At 39.3% G+C, this 18,851-nt stretch overlaps 2 protein-coding genes across 3 annotated transcripts; one reads left to right on the top strand and one right to left on the bottom strand.

The window, feature by feature from the left end:
• The first annotated feature begins 80 nt into the window (after nt 1–80).
• Nucleotides 81–7,446, top strand: LOC146484457 (uncharacterized). Of its 2 annotated transcripts, none has more exons than XM_085104496.1 (2): nt 81–165; nt 6,242–7,445. In XM_085104496.1, the coding sequence occupies exon 2, from the start codon at nt 6,272–6,274 to the stop codon at nt 7,025–7,027; it is 756 nt and encodes a 251-aa protein (XP_084960622.1). In that variant the 5' UTR covers nt 81–165; nt 6,242–6,271; the 3' UTR covers nt 7,028–7,445. The 2 variants fall into 2 exon arrangements, with proteins under 2 accessions (XP_084960622.1, XP_084960623.1); XM_085104497.1 differs by lacking the exon at nt 81–165 and adding an exon at nt 3,099–3,224 and having other exon boundaries at nt 6,242–7,446.
• A 143-nt stretch (nt 7,447–7,589) lies between these two features.
• On the bottom strand, nt 7,590–11,878 carry LOC146484456 (uncharacterized). The gene is made up of 3 exons (XM_085104495.1): nt 11,227–11,878; nt 10,383–10,503; nt 7,590–9,566 (listed from the first exon to the last, which is right to left on the bottom strand). Exons 1-3 carry the CDS (start codon nt 11,488–11,490, stop codon nt 8,428–8,430), a joined length of 1,524 nt encoding a protein of 507 aa, XP_084960621.1. The 5' UTR covers nt 11,491–11,878; the 3' UTR covers nt 7,590–8,427.
• Nucleotides 11,879–18,851: the final 6,973 nt, after the last annotated feature.

The raw sequence follows: 18,851 nt of genomic DNA, 5'->3' as shown, positions 1-18,851 counted from the left end.
TTTATTCTTCCAAGGATAGACTGGGCTCTACTACTCTATTGCTGGCCAGTAGTAGCGGGGGCTCGGCAAGCTTCTGTTTCTCTTAGCCTGCGACATCAGGCGCGTTATTTTTGGTAATGATTGCTGGTTAATGAATTCCCTGCAGACTGTTTTGCTCCAGAAAAGGTAGGAAATACTCAGAGTTTTAGAGTGTGCTGTATTTTGTTGCATTTCAAACTCTTTTGATGCAATGCTGCGCGTCAAATATGTATGTCATGTGTAACTAATTTGCGCCGATCATTGGAAACTCCAACCTTCCCCTTCAAAAGTCGCCGGATTTGACAGTCTAATGGCCCTTTCCAAGACGCGGTGATCGGTGATCGATTTGACCATTGAAACTGCAATTGTGAGATCAAGAATCACAATACTTGAGTTTTTACACATATAGTGACATACGTTCAAAAATACTGTATTTTTGAAGACCTGAACCACTTGTAAGAGATTTCACACAACCACATACGTTTAATTGTACATGCACCACTGTCAGAATAACCCTCTTTCAAAAACGATAACCGCAATAAGAGTTCCAGGCAAAGTTTAAACTCCCCACCCCTGGGAAGGCCTTTGCGATGCATCAGGTTCCCTACTCCCCTGGCATGGAAATTCCTTCCTGACATGGAAGTAGTCAAATGCCCAGGGGCAGTGGGGAGGAGAGGGGTTAGGGGGTAGAGTTGTTAACGGTTTGAATTAAATGGTGTATTAGCTTATGTTATGATCATGGGTCATGTTTCAGATCTGCCATATTTTTACAGGTATCACATTTGCTCTGTCCAGCCCCCTGATCTTCTTTATCCTTGCCAATCATTTGTATATCTGAGTGAGAAAATTATCTTACACAATGCTATTGATGGCTCAGCAGCCCAATTACACGACAAGGCCAGTATATCTAGCCTGTTTAGGCCAAGCACATTTTTAATTATATATGTATTTAAAAGGCTGTTCAGCTATACCTTGCATGCACTAGTCCAGGGAAACACCCATCCCACTCCTCCCCCACCAGTGCACTCTGAGCTTTTATGGGAATCAGAACATAACATGTTTTAGCATTTTGATACACTCTAAATGCAAGAAAATTATTGCATTGTTCCAAATTTATTTTCGGTAAGGGGTGCACAAATGCTGTAAAATTGAAATTTCTCCAAGTAAGCTGCATTTTGGCACAGAGACCAGTTGTTCAGGGTTGTAGCTAAGAAATTTGTCTGCCGGTAAGCTGAGAAATTGAGCCGGCTAAAGAAGGCGCGAAGTGCCTTCTGTCGTCGGCGTAGCCGACGGAGGGTTAGGTATGGGAGGGGGTCACCCCCTCCCATAAGGGGGGTATGGGGGGCCCTCAACAGGAAATTTTGAAAATTTTAATTCAATTTGGTGCACTCTGCTGAAATCTAGAGGCTCTTTTATGCAAAAAGAAACAACCATTAAAGAGAAGGTCAGCTGTGGTGCCGCAGTTTGAAACGTCTGGTACAGAGATTCACCCTGAATTTATTCAAAATTTTCTCCCTTGCTTTGACGTTTCCATATTTCCTTCGTGTGGTTTTCGTTGTTTGGCGTTCCTTGAACTCTCTACCAGGTCTGTTCACTGTGCCCCTAAGGAGAATGACAGACCTTCTGAGCAGACAGTGTTTTGTTTTACTACAGTTCGTCAATCTATGTTGTTTTCTTAATTCTCTTTTTGGTGAGCTCACTAGAAGAATAGTTCGTTTTTTAAACACGGTAAAATCCATCAGGAGTATAAAAATTAGAAATAACCTAACTCTCCTAAACAAAATTCAAAACCTAACTAAAACCCGTTTTTCATGAATGCCGTGTATACTCTAACATTAAAAGTGAAAATACGTAACATTAAAGTAATGAGAACGAAAGCTACATCGCTTCCCACTCGTTCCGAAAAGATAAGTGCTTTTAAGTTTGCACTAGTTTATCAGAAAATCGTTTCTTATAAACGCTTAGAACTGCAAACAAAAGAGCTGTCCACTCGGTCGTTCAGCTGTTTATCCAGTTTCGCGGGTTCGTTCACTCGGTTTCTCCTCCGTTCGTTTTCGCCGGCGAGCACTCGGCGGACCGTTTACGTTTCTGGTTTGTTCAGTTGTTCCTCCGTTTGCCCAGTTCTTCTTGCTGTTCATGAGCATAAACATGTTCTAAGGAATCAAATTTAACCGATTAAAAGCTGTATTAAAACATTACGAAGAAGTTCCTTCATGTTTTTTTTCTCTGTCATGCTACAGAGAAAGACTTCTTCTTTCTCCGATCTGACACAAATACCTGGTAACAAACTCGTTGCCAATCTTTCGCAATGCCTTGAAAGCGGGGGCTACCAAGCTTCGTGTTGACAAGATGGAGGACGCAGAAAACGGAATGAGGACACGGTAAACAAGTCCTCAAAACAAGACTTTATTTCAATTACTTTATGGCATCGATACTCAAGGTAGTCAGGAGTTTATTCAACCTTTTCACTTAAAATATATTATTCTAAATCGAACAATTGCTTGTGGGTAACTAAAGAACTGTTCATTGCCCTTTTGACCGAGTGTTTGCCACCCAAAATTCAGCCGGCGATGACCTCTTTCCCAGCCGGCGAATTTCGCCGGCAGCCGGCGCTTAGCGACAACCCTGGTTGTTATGCAAGAAATAGTTGCATAATTTTTAAGAAAAATGCTAAATAAACAAGAAATAGCTTATTACTTTTCTTAGAAAATGCAAGCATCCTACACAAAGGGGATACAGAGCCTAGGCTGATTTCTTTTCTTCACAACCACCAAAGCTTTGCTTGACTTAGTTCAGTCTTGTCTTCAAAAGAAATCAGTTGAGCATCTGTATCTCTCTTATTGTTTATGTCAAAGGTGTTTTCTCGAAAAGTAATGAGCTATTCCTTGTATATTTAGCATTTTGCTCAAATATTAAATATGTGACGTATGTTTCTCACATGTCAACCTGTCCCTGCACCAACACAGGGTTTATTTGGAGCAAAAAAAAAAAAAAAAAAAAATACCCTTTTGCCCCTGTTGCCTAAAAACCCCTCAATTGTAACCATTTGAAAAAAACTCATTTTTGGGTTCCTTAACAGGTGCTGGACATTTGAACCTCACACATCTAGCACAGTGACCACATTTTGTTGGCATTAGTTGACTGGAGACTGTGTACAACGTTACCGTTTTTTGTTGGATCATTGATCATCAGTCAACTGAATTTAAGTAAGTTTCTTTGGTGGAGTTGCAAGTTTCCATAAGAATTATTTTATTTTCCATCTCTGTTAGCTGATTCCACCCCACCCCTCAGCTCCCCCCACCCTGCTCCAATGCTCCAACATTCAGCATACATGTATTCATCCAGACATATCTAATTGATGACATCAATAACATCAATGAGTGATTGATGAGTAATTACTGGATAATCAGTCAATTAGTCACTGATTATTACTGATAATCAATGAGTAATCCATGACTAATTGATAGGCCACAAAATCATCAATAATTTATTACACTCTGATTACTCATTGATAGGATAGTGTTGTCACAGATGACATTATTTTATCTAGTATTATGATTGAATGCAAAAAAAATGAAAACAAATTGATGTTTCATCAACTGACAATAAATAATATTTTAATATAATCTTTATTTGTTCACCATTTATTTGCTTCTTTTACATAAAGAGTCATCTTTGAATGGCTTTACTGTTCTTAAGATCTTTGATCTTTGAAGTCAAAAAGAGTATCGTTACAAATGCCTACTTGCCAAAAACCAACATCAACTACCATTTGGTGGTGAGATACTGGCACTTTTATGCTCTAGTGACTTGATGTAAACCCTTCTAATTTATTCTCAGTGCTAATGGTTGGGTATCCTGTGATGGACTAGCATCCTATCCAGGAAGGAGTAGTAATACTCTTAGTGACTTCATGCTGGGTATCCTGTGATGGACTAGCATCTCATCCAGAGGGAAGTGGTAATACTCCTTGTCATAACATGCTGGGTATCCTGTGATGGACTGATATTCCATTAACGGGGAGGGGTAGCATCCCATCCAGAGTTGACATAGTAATACTCTGGGCCAAATGCTTTAAAAGAAAGTATGAAGCTAAACTGGAAATTTTCAGTGGGAGGGAGGCTTCAAACCATAAAACCCTCCATATGTGTGGTAGGAATATTTTCAGGAACCACACAGTGCAACTTTTGGTTAAAAAAGAGAGTGATTATTTCAGGAAAAGGAATTTGCTATGACAGGGGTTTTTTCATGTTTTATGTTCGGTCAGGCTGTGTGGTGGAAGACCAGTCAGAATTACTGTACTTGGACATGACCCTCCGAGCCAAAAAATATGATGATCTCTGTTTGTACCCTGCCTACCCCCATCCCGTATCTTTAAAAGATGGTGTTGTTTTTATTGCCACCTCTATATTTCGAGAAAAAACTGAGAAAAATTTTTGAATCTCCTAGTCTGAAATGTCAGCCGTATCCTCCTCCTGCCCCCTGTGGGTTAGGGGGAGAAGACGGCTGACATTTCAGACTATTGAACCTCCCTCCTCTCGTTTACAAAGGAGACCGGCAATCATGCATCACTTCAGTTGGTTCATTTGAATGTATTGGCGCATTTGAATATATATACCTGAATTTTTGAAAACATAGCCCACAGAAATTGGCACATTTTGAGACTTTCTAGGCTGAAGGAATATGCTAGTCCTTAACAAGACTTCAATTAGGGTTTATCACAAGATTTTAAGTAAGATCAAAGAATAGTACGGGAGAGAAAAAGGAAAGAGGCTTTTCTTTGGAATTAGACATGACACTAAGTAAAAACATCTGCATGAAATGAAACATGACCTGTGCACTTCAGTCCTACAAAATGTGTCACAATTTAGCAATGATTAACCACGCCTACGCATCTAAAATCTCGCCCAAAACCCGGTCTTTTAGCGCCCAAGTCTAGCTTTCTTCAACAGGATCGGCTTCTTGACAGAAAGACAGCGTTTCAAATTGATTTTTTTATGTTCATACTAGATTCATGCTGCACGCGAACTAGAATCACGGCAACCGAACATCTGCAGGAAACTATTTATGAAACTCGAGAGCGGAAATACCACCCAAAATCGCACTTCTTGACTAATCGATCACTAGCCTAACGACGCTACAGTTATAAGGGTGAAAAATAATCGAAAAGCGTTTCAAACTCACGCTTTTTGAAGAGAAAATCCTTGCCCATATCCTTGCTAGTGTTTTCCATACTAAATGAAGTTCCGAATGTTGAAATCAACATTTGAAAAGGGAAGGGTTAGCTCCCTTTTCTACCACAAAATTTACGTCTTTGGCTGGGTGAACAATTCGCGGAAATGTCACGTTGGCCGAAAAGAAACCATCCCTAAGACCTACTTTTTAAAGCCAAAGACTGTCACCTCCTCAAGCAAAGCACACAACATGCTATCCTTTATAGTTCACGCCCGAGTAACTGAAAGTTACCCGTTTAGCTCAAAAGAGATCTAAATAGGGAGCATATTAGACGAGGCAAGACGCTGCACTCGTAAGACTTTTTCCCTCACTAGACGTAATGATGTCCTCAGGAAAACTTTGCTTCAGGAAGCCAAACGAAACGCTAGGTCTAATGACTTAGTTCTGATCTCAGAGCGCGCGCCAAATTCAAAGCCAAATCGTTGCGCGGTTAAAAGACGTTTGAGAGAGAGAGTGGGGCTAGGTTAGCAAAACAGGGAGGGAGGGGGGGGGGGGGGAGGGAGAAAAATATTTTGATTTTATAAATATCTGCTTATGACCCTTTATATTTTTTCCTATTGACTTAAAATAAAAATAAAAAAAACAATGCAAAAAAAAAATAAATAAATAAATAAATAAGTAAAATCTCACAAGAGAAACTAACATAAGGCAATATTTCTGGAGCCATGTTTTCAAAAATGCAGGTATATATTTATATAGATATTTGCGCCTTATAAGCTTTTAAATTATAAATTATTGATTTTAGACTAAAGCCATTCGCAGATTTATTGAATTCGAGCCCTAAAATTACAAAATAATTATGGATATAAAGTGTTAACTAGTGTTTATACGAAATCAGAACGTATTTGAAGAAATTTGGATGCTAGGGCCAAATGGTCACTTGCGCCCTCAGTTATTCTAGCAAGCCCTTCATTTTATATAATGAATTGTGAAATATTTTGTATTAACTTCAGTCTAATACTAATGTGAGTTTTTCCCCTTTTTTAAGATCTAAGCTCTTTGTAGTAGAACGTGATAGATGGCACATAATCCAGTGGAAAGCAAAATAAGTTATGCACAGACTGTAGTAAAGAAGGTTTTCAAATGCGACCAGTGTGGCAAGTTCTACCAACATCGACGAAGTCTTCTGCAGCATAGAAAGATACACACAGACATAAAGGCTTTCAAATGCAACACGTGTGACAAGACGTTTGTCTATAAACATAATCTCAAGGCACATGAAGTCATACACAGTGGGGAGAAACCTTTTAAATGTAACCATTGTGACAAGAGTTTTGCGCAGAGAAACAGTCTCAAACGGCATATACGGGGCCATGCAGGAATAAAGCCGTACAAGTGCAATCAGTGCGACAAGTATTTTGGCGACACGGGACATCTTCATACACACAAGAGAATACACACCGGGGAGCGACCTTACGAATGTAGTCAGTGTGATAGGAGCTTTGCACAGTCTGGACAACTTAAAGAACATTATAGAATACATACTGGAGAGCGCCCTTATCAGTGCAAAGAATGTGGTAAATATTTTAAGCGTCGGGGATCTACTTTAACACGACACATGCGCACTCATACAGGGGAGAGGCCTTTTGAATGTGACCTGTGTGGAAAACGTTTTAATCATTCTGGTCATCTTGTCCGGCACAGAAAATTACACGCCAAGGAGAAGCATTTTGAATGCAGTCAGTGCGGTAAGGTTTATAAACATGTAGGACATCTTCAGCGACATGTGAAGTCACACGCAACTGAAACAGCTTGGGTGGCAAGTATTGAGTGACCGAAGGAGGGCATGACTTGTCTTAAACCACAAATACAGCTGTATGTACAAGTAGCTTTCTTGAATCAAAAGTTCTGATAAGGGTTGAGAAATTCAAGACCTGTACAAGAACAGACATTTATAGCTAACAAGTATACAGTACCTATGTAAGAATAACTAATGTCTATTTATTATCACTTAGTCAGTCTGGAACGTTTTATTTATGACAGTATATATGTCATGAATGCCAAACGTTAGGATTCTGGCGCCCTATAAATATTTTAACATGTGTAACATTTGATATATGTATTTTTATCAAGTGACTACTACTACTACTACTACTACTACTACTACTACTACCACCACCACCACCACCACCACCACCACCACCACCACCACCACCACCACCACCACCACCACTAGCACTGCTGCTACCATGTCCATCGCCACTGCCAGTCACATTTTAGCTGACATGTAAACTGTCGCTGTCACTACCACTAAACACAATCAAACCTGCGTCTGTGGCTTGTGATTTTGAAGGTTGATACTCAAACACGTTTGTTACGAAAGGGATTACTTATTGGGGCGGGGAACGTCATGCGTAGGGCCCTTAACATGACTAGAGCTGACGTCGAAATAATCGTGAATGAATTAGGATAATGATTATGATTGTGATGCTGATGCTGATGAAGATGATCTCATTCTCTCTGACTTCCCTTAAATTCTCACCATGTCCGGATACAATCCATGAAGATGTGCCTGGGGGCATGGTGGTTTGTCGTCGCCGTCGTCTTCGTCGCCATCATTATCATCAATCACTATTATTATCAAAAATGCTAGCAGTCCCTTTCTTCATAGTCAATGGGGCAAACTGAACATTTCATAAAGAAAAGGTGCAAAAACACGATTTGCATGGAAGAAAGCCTGGAATTTAGTCAGTTTGCTTGGGCGCAAAAGGATCGTACTCACGCATGATACAGCTCTGCAATTTACTCATTTTGTGACACCCTTCACTGATTATTAGTCTCAGTTTATTTGCGCTCTTTTAGCGTGTGATAATGCCGTCGTAGCTTCTTTTAGAGTTACTTGATGCCATGGCACTCTTGTCTTCCCGTTTGTACTGGGTGGCAGCCTTCTTAACTTATCAGGTCCATAACACTTTAGTTTTCCCAGCAGTGTTCCCATTTAATAGCACCCTAGTTTTCTCAACAGTGTGCTTTTCTTTTAATAGCACCCTAGTTTTCACAGCGTAGGATATCCTTCTTATTTCATTTTATGTCACTTTAATTTTTCCAGCATATGACTCGTGTCACTGTAGTTTGTTCTCAGCGTGTCATTCCATTGCACTCCAGGTTCCCAGTGTGTGTTTCGCTTCTTAATCCATTCCAAGGCGCGCCAGGTTTTGCTAACGTGTGACATTCTTAATTCATATCATAGCACTCCAGGTCTCCCAGTGTATGATAACCTTCTTCGTTATTGTCGCCAGTATCTCCAAATCTCAACTGAGAGACAGGAAGATGCGACTTGTTGGTCAAAAGCCCACTGTCCTCACGCCAATTATAATCATTAATATCACAATTACACAGCCTTTGAGGATCAGCACAGGAGTTGCTCATTCCGCATGCGCAATCCTCACTAGCTCCGGATCCACCCCAATACTTCATCTTTTCTCCATCACGTGACACCCACCAACCACCAGACGTCGGCGACTGAACGTTGAATCCTCGGAGCGCAGAGTGCTTACATTCATATTTAATAAACTGCTGACAGTTCTTGGAGATTTTCAGAAGTCCTTTTATTTGATTCATACTGGCACCGATATAATGAATGTCCCGACGGTAGCTTCCCCAACCTTCAAAACCACTGACGTGGGTTCTGGCCTCACTGTCATGACTGACAGATGTCACTCCAATGCCTCCCTTGGCGGTCATGTTACAGTAAACAGTAAATCTTTCCTCACCTCGTTCACCATCGGGATCTATGACGTAATGGTGACTGATGTCACAGATGTGTTGTTTCACTGTAGTGCATGTTTCAGGATACTCGACAGAAAGATTGATGTTTAACGAAAGAGAATTTCCTGATGTACAAGAAAAATTCCCTGCATGATCCTTGCTGAGTGGCGAAATAGTTAATGTGTCTTGTGACCCGTTCAATGCTCCCTGAGGCAGTGACGTAGTTCCGTTGTGCATCCAGATCACTGCTGCACCATCTGAAGCAGGACATGAAAGTTGCAGCACTTGGCCAACATACAAAACGACTGTTGAGGCGGATTTGTTGATGGAAACAAGTGAACAAAACACGCGAAGTTCGACAGATGAAGAGTTTGTCCCAACCGTGTTTGTGGCGTTACACACATACGAACCACTGTCTTCCGTCCGGACATTGAGTATGGTCAGCGTACCTTCACTGCTAACACTACTTGAGGCAGGTAGACGACCTTGAGACTTGCTCCACGTGATCAATGGCTTTGGTGGACCAGTAGCATTGCACGAAAAAGTCACGTGATTTCCATGTGATGTTAAGATTATTTTGGGATAAGCTGCCACCATTGGAAAAGCTGGAAATTAAAAAAATAACAATAATAATCAAGAGAAAATAATCTAAAACAAGTAAAAGATGCAAGGCTGATCGAATGGCTAAAAATTTTATTAACGAATTTGTCCATCATTTCGGTTACGTTTAACTAACATTCAAGAGGAAGTCTGACCTCTTACAATTAAAAGTGTTGAATAGCCCTGTCAAATTTTAAATCGCTTATGCTTTCTAACTTGTGAGCCTGCAAGTGAAGTAATTAACCTTACAATCTATTTTGCGTAGTGTTATTCGACGGTTTGTTAAGAAAGGTTGATAGAATATAGAACAATAATATTTTTCAAGTGACTTCACATGGAACGACGAACGTTCTCACGCTCAGTAAGGATAAGTCCACGTGCCTTTCCATGACAACAGTCTTTTATTCTTGACATCATCATTAGTTATTCAAATTTATGACCTGGAACACGATTCTCGTTGCGAGCGACACACAGTTTTTGCTTTAAAATGTTTTAGAAGACATATGTTGCTCGAAATGTGAAATATTGGTCAAATGTTGCCCAAAGTGCGAAAGAGTGCTTAAGGGTGCTCAAAATGCAAAATTGTGCTCCAAACTCAAAAAAGTGCTCAAAAGATGCTCAGTGCAATCGGGAAAGGCCTAATTGTCAACATTTACTACGATAAAATATAATTAAAAATAATACTAATGTTCTGCAAAGTTAAACTTATCTTCTTTTACAATTCTTTAGCATTCGGAAAGAATGAAGATTTAATCGATGCACAGTGGAACTACACTGCAGTTTGGGGATTTTCCCGGGGGCTTCTCAGAGTTACTGTTTACCTTCGTCGCAGTTGTCGCCTTGGTGGCCAGCTTTACACACGCAGCGAAATCCCCTTTCTGAAAATCCACTCTGGCAAGTCAATGTATTTGTTGGGTTACAGGCATTAGACAGGCAGAAGTTCTGTTTATAAAAATTTGAGACAAATCGCAATTAAGAACAACAACAACAACAACTTAATTTAATATATTTAGATCTTTTACAGGAATACACAATTCAAGGATGGTAAAGAGAGAAGACAAAAATGGGGAGAAAAAAAGGGATTTTTAAAATGAGCAAAACGATGGTTGCACACTTGCGTTTTAAAATTTAGCACATTTTTTTACGTCATCTGCAAAACAACTTGAAATGGCCAAATTCAAAGGTTTAAGAAGAATATGGACACACGAGAGCTACCTCAGAGTAAATTTCTCCCTCCTCCTGAAATTGAACGCTGTTATTATACTACAGTACTAATTATTTATGTCAGTTCTGAATCACTCAGTCAGTAGACCTGTACCCTTCAAAAGGTCTATTTTCACTGGACCCTGATAACCTGCAGCTGCATTGTTTTTTAGGGTTGGGAACATTGTTCTGTTGTTCGTTCTTTTGTCCTCACGACGAACCGTGCAGGTCGCCCCTATTCAGCTGCATTTTGAATTCGGAGCGGGCCGATTTTTGTCCACTCATCCATTTTCTTCGTCCAGTTCGGCCACTGAGAATCGACCAATTAATCGGTACGTGTGCTGAGGCTAAATTGATTTATATGATAGGATCTATAAAAGAACAAGTGTCGGAATAAATGAATGAACGGACATACGAAGGAATTACTGAACAATGGCGTCCACAAAACTTATTGCTTGTTACCTGCTTGGTTGGCCAGTAGACGTACCCCTCCCGGCTGATAAGATCTTGAGGATGAATGTGATGGTCTGAGTCACTTAACTCACACACGCGTTTACCATCTTGCAAAGGTCCAGTGTTGAAAGAAACACAATTTGCTTCGAAGTAACAGCTTAATTTGCATGAACTTTCTGCTTCAACTTTTAAATTCCTGATTATGTGTCCTGCAAGGGTGTTCCCGTTCATCGGCTTTGTAAAGCGCAAGGTGCGACAAACATCTAAAAGCATAAATTAACTGTGTTATTATAACTTATTAAAGTTTAAAATTCGCGAAATCTAATTTTATCCTTGTAAAAAGTTTGAATCTACTAAAGGAACACTAGTAATTAGTACTTTTTAGAGCGATTTTCACTTTCACTAATCACAACATACACACTTACAACAATGAACCAATCAGAATTAAAAAGAAAAAATACTTGTAACTGGCGCTAAGCGCGGGAAAACGCGTGCGAGCAAGGCAGGACTTGTTGGTAGTTCTTCTCAAAAGCGGCGCGAGCTTTTGAAAATCAATCACAGAGCGTCGCAAAACCAAAAGAACTGCGAAATTATTGTCGACACTCAATTGAAAACCGCTCTATTGCGTAGTCAATACCCAATTTTGTCCGATGCAGTGTTCCAGTTTTTGAGCTTTGTATTAGTTGATTGCAATGCACGGCTTAGTCACTATTCTCTGCTTTCGCGTAACACTGATTTTAACGGCTTTAATAGGCCATGCCATTTCCTAGTTACATTGATCCTCGTTACGAAAGCAAGGTTAAGTGCAAAGTTATTATTATGAAAATTACCGTTCTTTCATTTGCAAACAAAACTAATTTTGATATGAAAAGCTTTGCCCGTTTGCCTCGCTTTCACAATGAAGCTCAGAGCGTTTAATTTGAATGGCAGCGACATTTTAATTTTTGTTTCTAAAAAAAAAATGACATGATTGACCCAAGAAACAATTAAAACAACTTTTTAAGATATTCACTGGTTTCAATTCCACCAAGAACACGACGTATCAAAGCAAAACATAATTAACTCACTGCGTTTCTGGCCTCCAAAAGAAAAGAGGAACGCTGATGATACACTTTCATCAGTAGACATGCAATTATAGGCAAAAAAAATTTTTTTTTCTTTTTCTTGCAAAGACACTTTGCTTCTAAAGCAACATTTGTTTGTATATAATGTGTGCAGAGAAGCATTTTGATAATTAGTTATTATTTTGTCAACAATGAATGTTTGCTAAATTGTTCGCGGCGGCTAACCATAGATTAAGTTTCGTCGACAGCATTTTAATTTTTTGTATCTGTATAGAGCAAGATCGATTCTTCCGCTGAAGAGCTCTCTGTCTTCTTTATTTAATAACCGCTTTTGAAAATAAATCTCCAAGAAAAATGCCACCTTGTGTATGCTAACAATGTCTCAATGAATCTTTCCGATAAAAACTAAGGGCTTTTGAAAAAAGCTTAGAAGGTGTTGTACATGAGAAGACCAAGATATACTGGAGTCCAGTTAAGCTAGTTTCTGCTCAGTGCTCCATGAAGGGAACTATAGTATGTTAGATCAATCGTGATCAATCATCGATCACGATGGTTCTCCACCCTACAACCTTTAACTTTTTAATGCAAAAGCAGAGTAATTTAACTTCATAAGCTAGCTGCTGTTTCAACTCCCTACCTTGTTGAATTCCAACGCAACTTCCCACCACAAGCCATAACAGGAAAATAAACGGCATCTTCGCGTATGAGAGAGCTCTCGATAGCAAACGATGAACCTGAAAGTGTATCGTAATTGTGATCATTAGTATAAAACGAAGAAATGTTGATTTAGATCGCTTGCATTGCTTTGAACAGTAGCAATCTTTTAAATATTGATGAATAGAGACAGTGAGAATTGCCAGCGTGATATATAGCTTTGAATTTTAATGTGTATGCTCTGAAATTATTGGCGGAGAAAGGCTTTAGTGATGATGTATCAGAAATCTAGCGAGTGAGCGTAGGAAACGATAGGCTTTGCAACATTAACCATTACCCTGAAGTACGTAAATGCCGTTTTGTAGAAAGCACTTTTTTATGCAATATATTGTGTTTATTTTATATATACTGAGAGATAAATGAAGCAATATATTACAGCAAGTTAGTAAACGAGAATTGACTTAGCAGGTTTTCATTCAGTGAATCTCAATACTGAATTATGTTGTAAGGTGTAAAACGAATTGTTTGTAATCAAGATTGTTCCAGTGTTTAACTAACCAAAGCAGACTAATTACTCGTTATCAATGTTGAGTAAATTAAATTCCGCGCTGTTGTTCGCTGTTTAGCTATTAGCACTTCCCTAAGAAGTCTGTATTATTTATTTTCTTTATTATTAACATGTTCTTTATATTTTCAAGGAAACGAAGTTAAAGCTTAATAACTTTTCTCCAATACAGAGCATAGTAATGACCATCTGAACCTAACCAGTGGTACTTTGAATACTTATTAACCCCACGATTCCTCTATGCTTTAAATTAAAAATCCCCCTCCTCGTACATGATTAATGTTGAGAGCATAAGTCTAGAATACTGGATGCTGATTGGTGGAGTGGTGACACAATTGTCTAGCTATAAATTGACTCTGTTTTGTCTACTTAATTTACAGCAATGTTTTCCTCTATGCAAATATGTTGGTAAATACTAAACAAGCGGGGCTTGGTTAAACTAATATCAAAATTCCGATATCTAATTTTCTTAATCAACTCCACTTCCATTTAGTACGTACTGTTCGAATGACGCGCTATAAGAGCACGAATATGCCACAACAATTGTTTAGAGTTCCTACACTCAGTTTACAGACTTTACAGTAAGAAAATTCCATTTCCAAACCCACATTTTGCTTCTAACCCAACATTTTGTCGACGATCGATGCCACAATCCCCAAATTAAATGATCAACTCATTTTGCCAGTGATAGAGAGGACAAATTCGTGTTCCCATTTTACTCCTACAGCAGTCTTTTAATATTTTCTGGTCTCATGAATGCTTAGCCATGAGCGACGTTTTCCTTTTCACAAAGATACATTAACCTCAGATTGAGGCTAACCCTGTACAAATGTGTCTTTTGTCTTTTTATCCAGCGGTCTTGGTGAATTCGAAACTAGACAGATCTCAACTGAAATTTAATCGCGAAAATTATGTACCACAGAAAGGAAGTGAAACTAGGTGGAGCCACTCGCTTACTTGGCTGATCCTCAAAAGTGTACTGTGATATAATCGATCTCCACTTAAAGGTAATGTACTGAAGTATTGTAGTGTGAGGGGAGTCCCTAAAACATCGGCGAAGCCTTTGTAACTCACTTTCAACCTACGTTTTTACCAACTGCGAGAAAATCAGGTTAATTATATTAGTGCCTATAAAGATGTCATCTAAAAATATGTGCTCCCCCTTTGCTCCCCAGATAAGCGCTTAATTCCCCTCACACTACAATACTTACTGAACAATTAACCGATAAAAATTTGCTTTTCTCGTTGTATGCGTGTTTATCGATAAAGCAGCATTTGTAATAGAAAGTTTGTACATATCTCAGTCTTGTTACGGTAGCATCGAAAAGCGCGAAAAAAAAGCTTGCGTGCAGACGTCTGCAAGCATTCTTAAATGTAATTGGCAGGGACTGGACAATCTTGCACCCTTTTCTTGAATTCTAAATTCCGTGAAAAAGAGAGGCTTTAGGTTATCTAACTTGTTTTACAGTTATCAATTGATCGGTAAATAAATCCTCGTATTTAAAGCAGGGGTATCTTTATGACCCAAGGAAAATAATACGCGTTTTTTTTCCTTAAGCCTTGAATTACATGTTATGACATGACGATAAAATTAAAACTATAAAATTTCTGATAATTAAACTAAGGAAAATTGCCTGCAGCTTTAAATCCGTTGTTTATTGAAATATTATTTGAATCACTTTTCTTAACGAAGCCCAGCAAGACCCCTTTCTATTAATCCTTTTAAGTCCAGTCATCTAATGAAATTTTTATGGTCGAAGTCAAACTAATTGCAACAGAATTTCTGTCACTGCCAAATGATAGATAGTGGTCAACTTACCAACATACAAAAAGTTCCCCAAAATTCGTGTTGTGGAACATGCTTAGATTAAGCATTGCAATATTTGGAGCATGTACCACAGGATACCTACGTCGCGGAAAGTAATAATAAATCGAAACACACAAAATAAAGTTGTTTTGAGCGGTTCTAAGCCATCTTGAACTACAATAAATGTTTATAATGTACAAAAATGTTTATAATGTACAAAAAAAGTTCCCCAAAATTTGTGTTGTGGAACATGCTTAGATTAAGCATTGTAATATTTGGAGCATGTACCTCAGGATACCTACGTCGCGGAAAGTAATAATAAATCGAAACACACAAAATAAAGTTGTTTTGAGCGGTTCTAAGCCATCTTGAACTACAATAAATGTTTATAATGTACAAAAATGTTTTTAATAGATGGAAATAAAATAATTAGATTAAAACATACGATTTGAGTGGTTCCAGACTCCAACGGTATAACATGGACGCTTGGCACTATTTAGTTCGTTTCGCTGCATTGTCTGTAATTCTGTACTCACGAACTTTTATTTTTATTACTGGACGTTTATGGTTTCTCTGCAATATCTACTTGTTCTATTTATAGCAGGGTAGTGCTGTGAGAAACGGTAAGTCTGATTTATGTTGTACATTGTACTTTTATCATGCATATTTAGGTTAATTTGCAAATGTAATCGCATGTGGCCGTGTAAAATCTATAACGATTAATATCACGCGTGTTTTCAGAAGCGACGAGGGTAATTTCTGCAACTTCTGAAAACACAAGTGATAGTAATCCTTAATTTCACGAGGAATCATGCGATTACAGTCTATGAGATAGAGGACAAAATTACGGTTAAAGTTTTAACGCCTTTTTTTCACTCAAAGGCGCCCGATTCGGCGATGTAAAAAGACTTGCTCGACAAACTGAAGCTTAAAGCCATTCAGCAAAGTCTTGTTAAAAAAAAAATAATTGTCTAAGAAAGAATTTACAAATAGTTGTTCTTAACTGCTATAAAAAAGTTTTCTTAATGGATAAAAGACTGCGACAAATAAATTAAAGCGAAGGACATGTCATTGTGGACGTTTTACCTCTTTCAACATGTTAAAAACAAGAAACGACAAGTTCAAACATTTTGGCAATTCGATTTCTTTCACTACTTTCAGCCTTTTTCTTAAAATCGTACTGCAGGTAAATACACTAACGATTAATAATTCACAAACAGAATTAGTTATTGAAATATTAATAAGATTTCTTCCAATGGAATTTGTTCTACGAAGACGTACGCAACTACAATGCATCACGGATTGCTGCTTTTGCAGCGAGTCCATAGACAATGTAGATCTCGCGGTCACTTTGACGGAAAAGGGTTCCAGAAACATTAATAGCATAAGCCAGGCACTCGGCCTGGCCTCGGCTAATCCAGGGGACAACTGGCCAATGTGTACATAAGAAATTCCGTCTTGATTTCATCAGGTCCAAACAAACAGGAAGTCGTAATATTGCTCACAACGAAAGAACTACATGCGGATCTCACCGAGACTGCACGTACCGCCCTAGCGTCCTGTACTGACCCCACAGAGACTGCTAGTAAAGCTCGAGAGCCAACTAGTCAAATCGGCCGCAGTATCCCGCAAAACGACATTCCTTCACAGATACAACTTGATGACGTCCAAGCGGAATCCAGAAACGAAAGTGTTGAAGAAGATATTAAGGTGGCGAGAACCATGCTAAGATGACTTGAAGAAGGCAAATTCACAGTAGAGGAAGTTTGTTCCACAGAAGTGGTCCAAAGAATTTCAGAAAAGAATAAACATGTGCAAGGTTCAATGAAGAATCAACGGACTGCTTTTCTGTGGACTGCATTTATAGAGATGGTAGAAATACTGCCAAGATTCATAAAAGCCGAACGCACGAAAATTGGACTCTGCACCTCCAATCGGTTTATGACATGCTTCCTTATTTTGCCGCTGCTAGTCACCGACTTTATGCTAAATCGGCCTATATCTACCTACAAATGATGAATGAGCTTCAAAACCCTCACCCGAACATTTACAAGAACTATCAGAATGGACTTCATTGCGCACGGAGAAGGGATTGCTTTTGGGCGTGACTTTCTACCGATTTGATGATTGAACAAGTTCTAACGCGCAGCGTTAAGACGAACGGTGGTTTAACTCAAGGTAAAGGATTGTCGGAGACGCAGCAACTTGCTTGGTTAATGTCAATGCCTGCTTGTGCAGAAGGCAACAACGCCATGCAGACCATTACTGGTGTTAGGTATTCGCCTTGTTTATAGTATTATATTTGTATGTATGTTACCACACTCAGTACAAAATCAGACTGATATTCTCACTTTTCTAATTACAGGTGTCAAGCTAGTGAACAGCTTAGGGACGCCACAGAAGCAAGATAGCTGCGCGATTATAATGACACCCTTGATCTAGTTGATTACCTTTCCCAGAGAAATCTATTTCCCCAAGATCATGCGCTGCGCTGCATTGCAATAGATGTCCTTGCTGAGGACGAAGTCAATGTCGATAAGTGCAAGGAAGTAGGAGACCAGGTGTTAAGTTCTATGGTTGGCAAAAATGCGCATGACAACTCATTTCGTAAGAAAGACCAAGTAGTTACCCTTGCTTGCAAGACGGCTGTGAGGTTATTTGAAGGCAACATCCAGGTGGATCCACAGTTGCTGTTTCAGATATTGAGTTTTGTAGCAACTGAAGGACAATATGACAATCCCCAATCGTTCTTCAAGGTTGAGATGTGCAGTTATCCACCAGCATTATTTGATTCCTCGCTCCTATCATGTAAGGCTAATAAGCCCCTCCTGGCTGACGCTATCTGGACTCGAATGAAGAATGAGCAAACAACCAGGTCTACAGGAAAGGTTCACTATGTTATCGATGGCGGCGCTTTCTCCATCGCATTCCCTGGCCACGGGGCCTTACCTACGCACACAGAAATTCTCTTGCTCTATGTACAACATGTGATCCAAAGGTACAGCTAGGCTGCGGTAGTATTTGATGGATATGAAGAGGGGCCTTCCATAAAAGACTGCGTGCATCAATGACGATCCGGTGTCTCTGGTCCATCAGTGAATTTTGATAGCGACATGGTTTTGAACCTGAAGAAGGACGTGTTTCTAAGTAATACCGCCAACAAGCAACGGCTCATAAAACTACTTGCGGAGAAACTGCAACTTTCAGGATGTAATATTATCCACGCCTCACGAGACGCAGGCCTGATGATAGTCCAAATGGCCGTTCAGTCCGCCAAGTCAATCACAACGTTCCTTGTAGGAGATGACACAAACCTTCTAGTTTTGATTTGCCAGCATGCTGATACAAGCGCTCGTGATCTGTTTTTCGTTTCCTCAGCCAAGCAAAGGTCAACGACGGGAAAGATTTAGAGACAACCGAAAGAGACTGGGACCAGAAACCTGCGCAAATATTATTTTTGTTTACGCAGTTCTAGGAATACATGGGATTGGCAAAGGTTTGGCTCTTAAGAAGATTATGAAGGATGCAGAACTTCAGGAGCAAG

This window comes from Pavona decussata, unplaced genomic scaffold (genome assembly GCF_977016875.1).
Source record: "Pavona decussata unplaced genomic scaffold, jaPavDecu1.1 SCAFFOLD_32, whole genome shotgun sequence".
Lineage (NCBI taxonomy): Eukaryota > Metazoa > Cnidaria > Anthozoa > Scleractinia > Agariciidae > Pavona > Pavona decussata.
Note: the sequence above shows the minus strand (reverse complement) of the source record. Positions and strands in the feature narration are given on the sequence as shown.

Coding starts and splice junctions, on each gene's coding strand:
- LOC146484457 (XM_085104497.1), top strand. CDS start 6,272: ATGGCACATAATCCAGTGGAAAGCAAAATAAGTTATGCACAGACTGTA.
- LOC146484456 (XM_085104495.1), bottom strand. CDS start 11,490: ATGCTTTTAGATGTTTGTCGCACCTTGCGCTTTACAAAGCCGATGAAC. Junction 10,504..11,226: donor TCTACTGGCCAACCAAGCAG/GTAACAAGCAAT, acceptor TTTTATAAACAG/AACTTCTGCCTGTCTAATGC. Junction 9,567..10,382: donor AGGCGACAACTGCGACGAAG/GTAAACAGTAAC, acceptor TTTAATTTCCAG/CTTTTCCAATGGTGGCAGCT.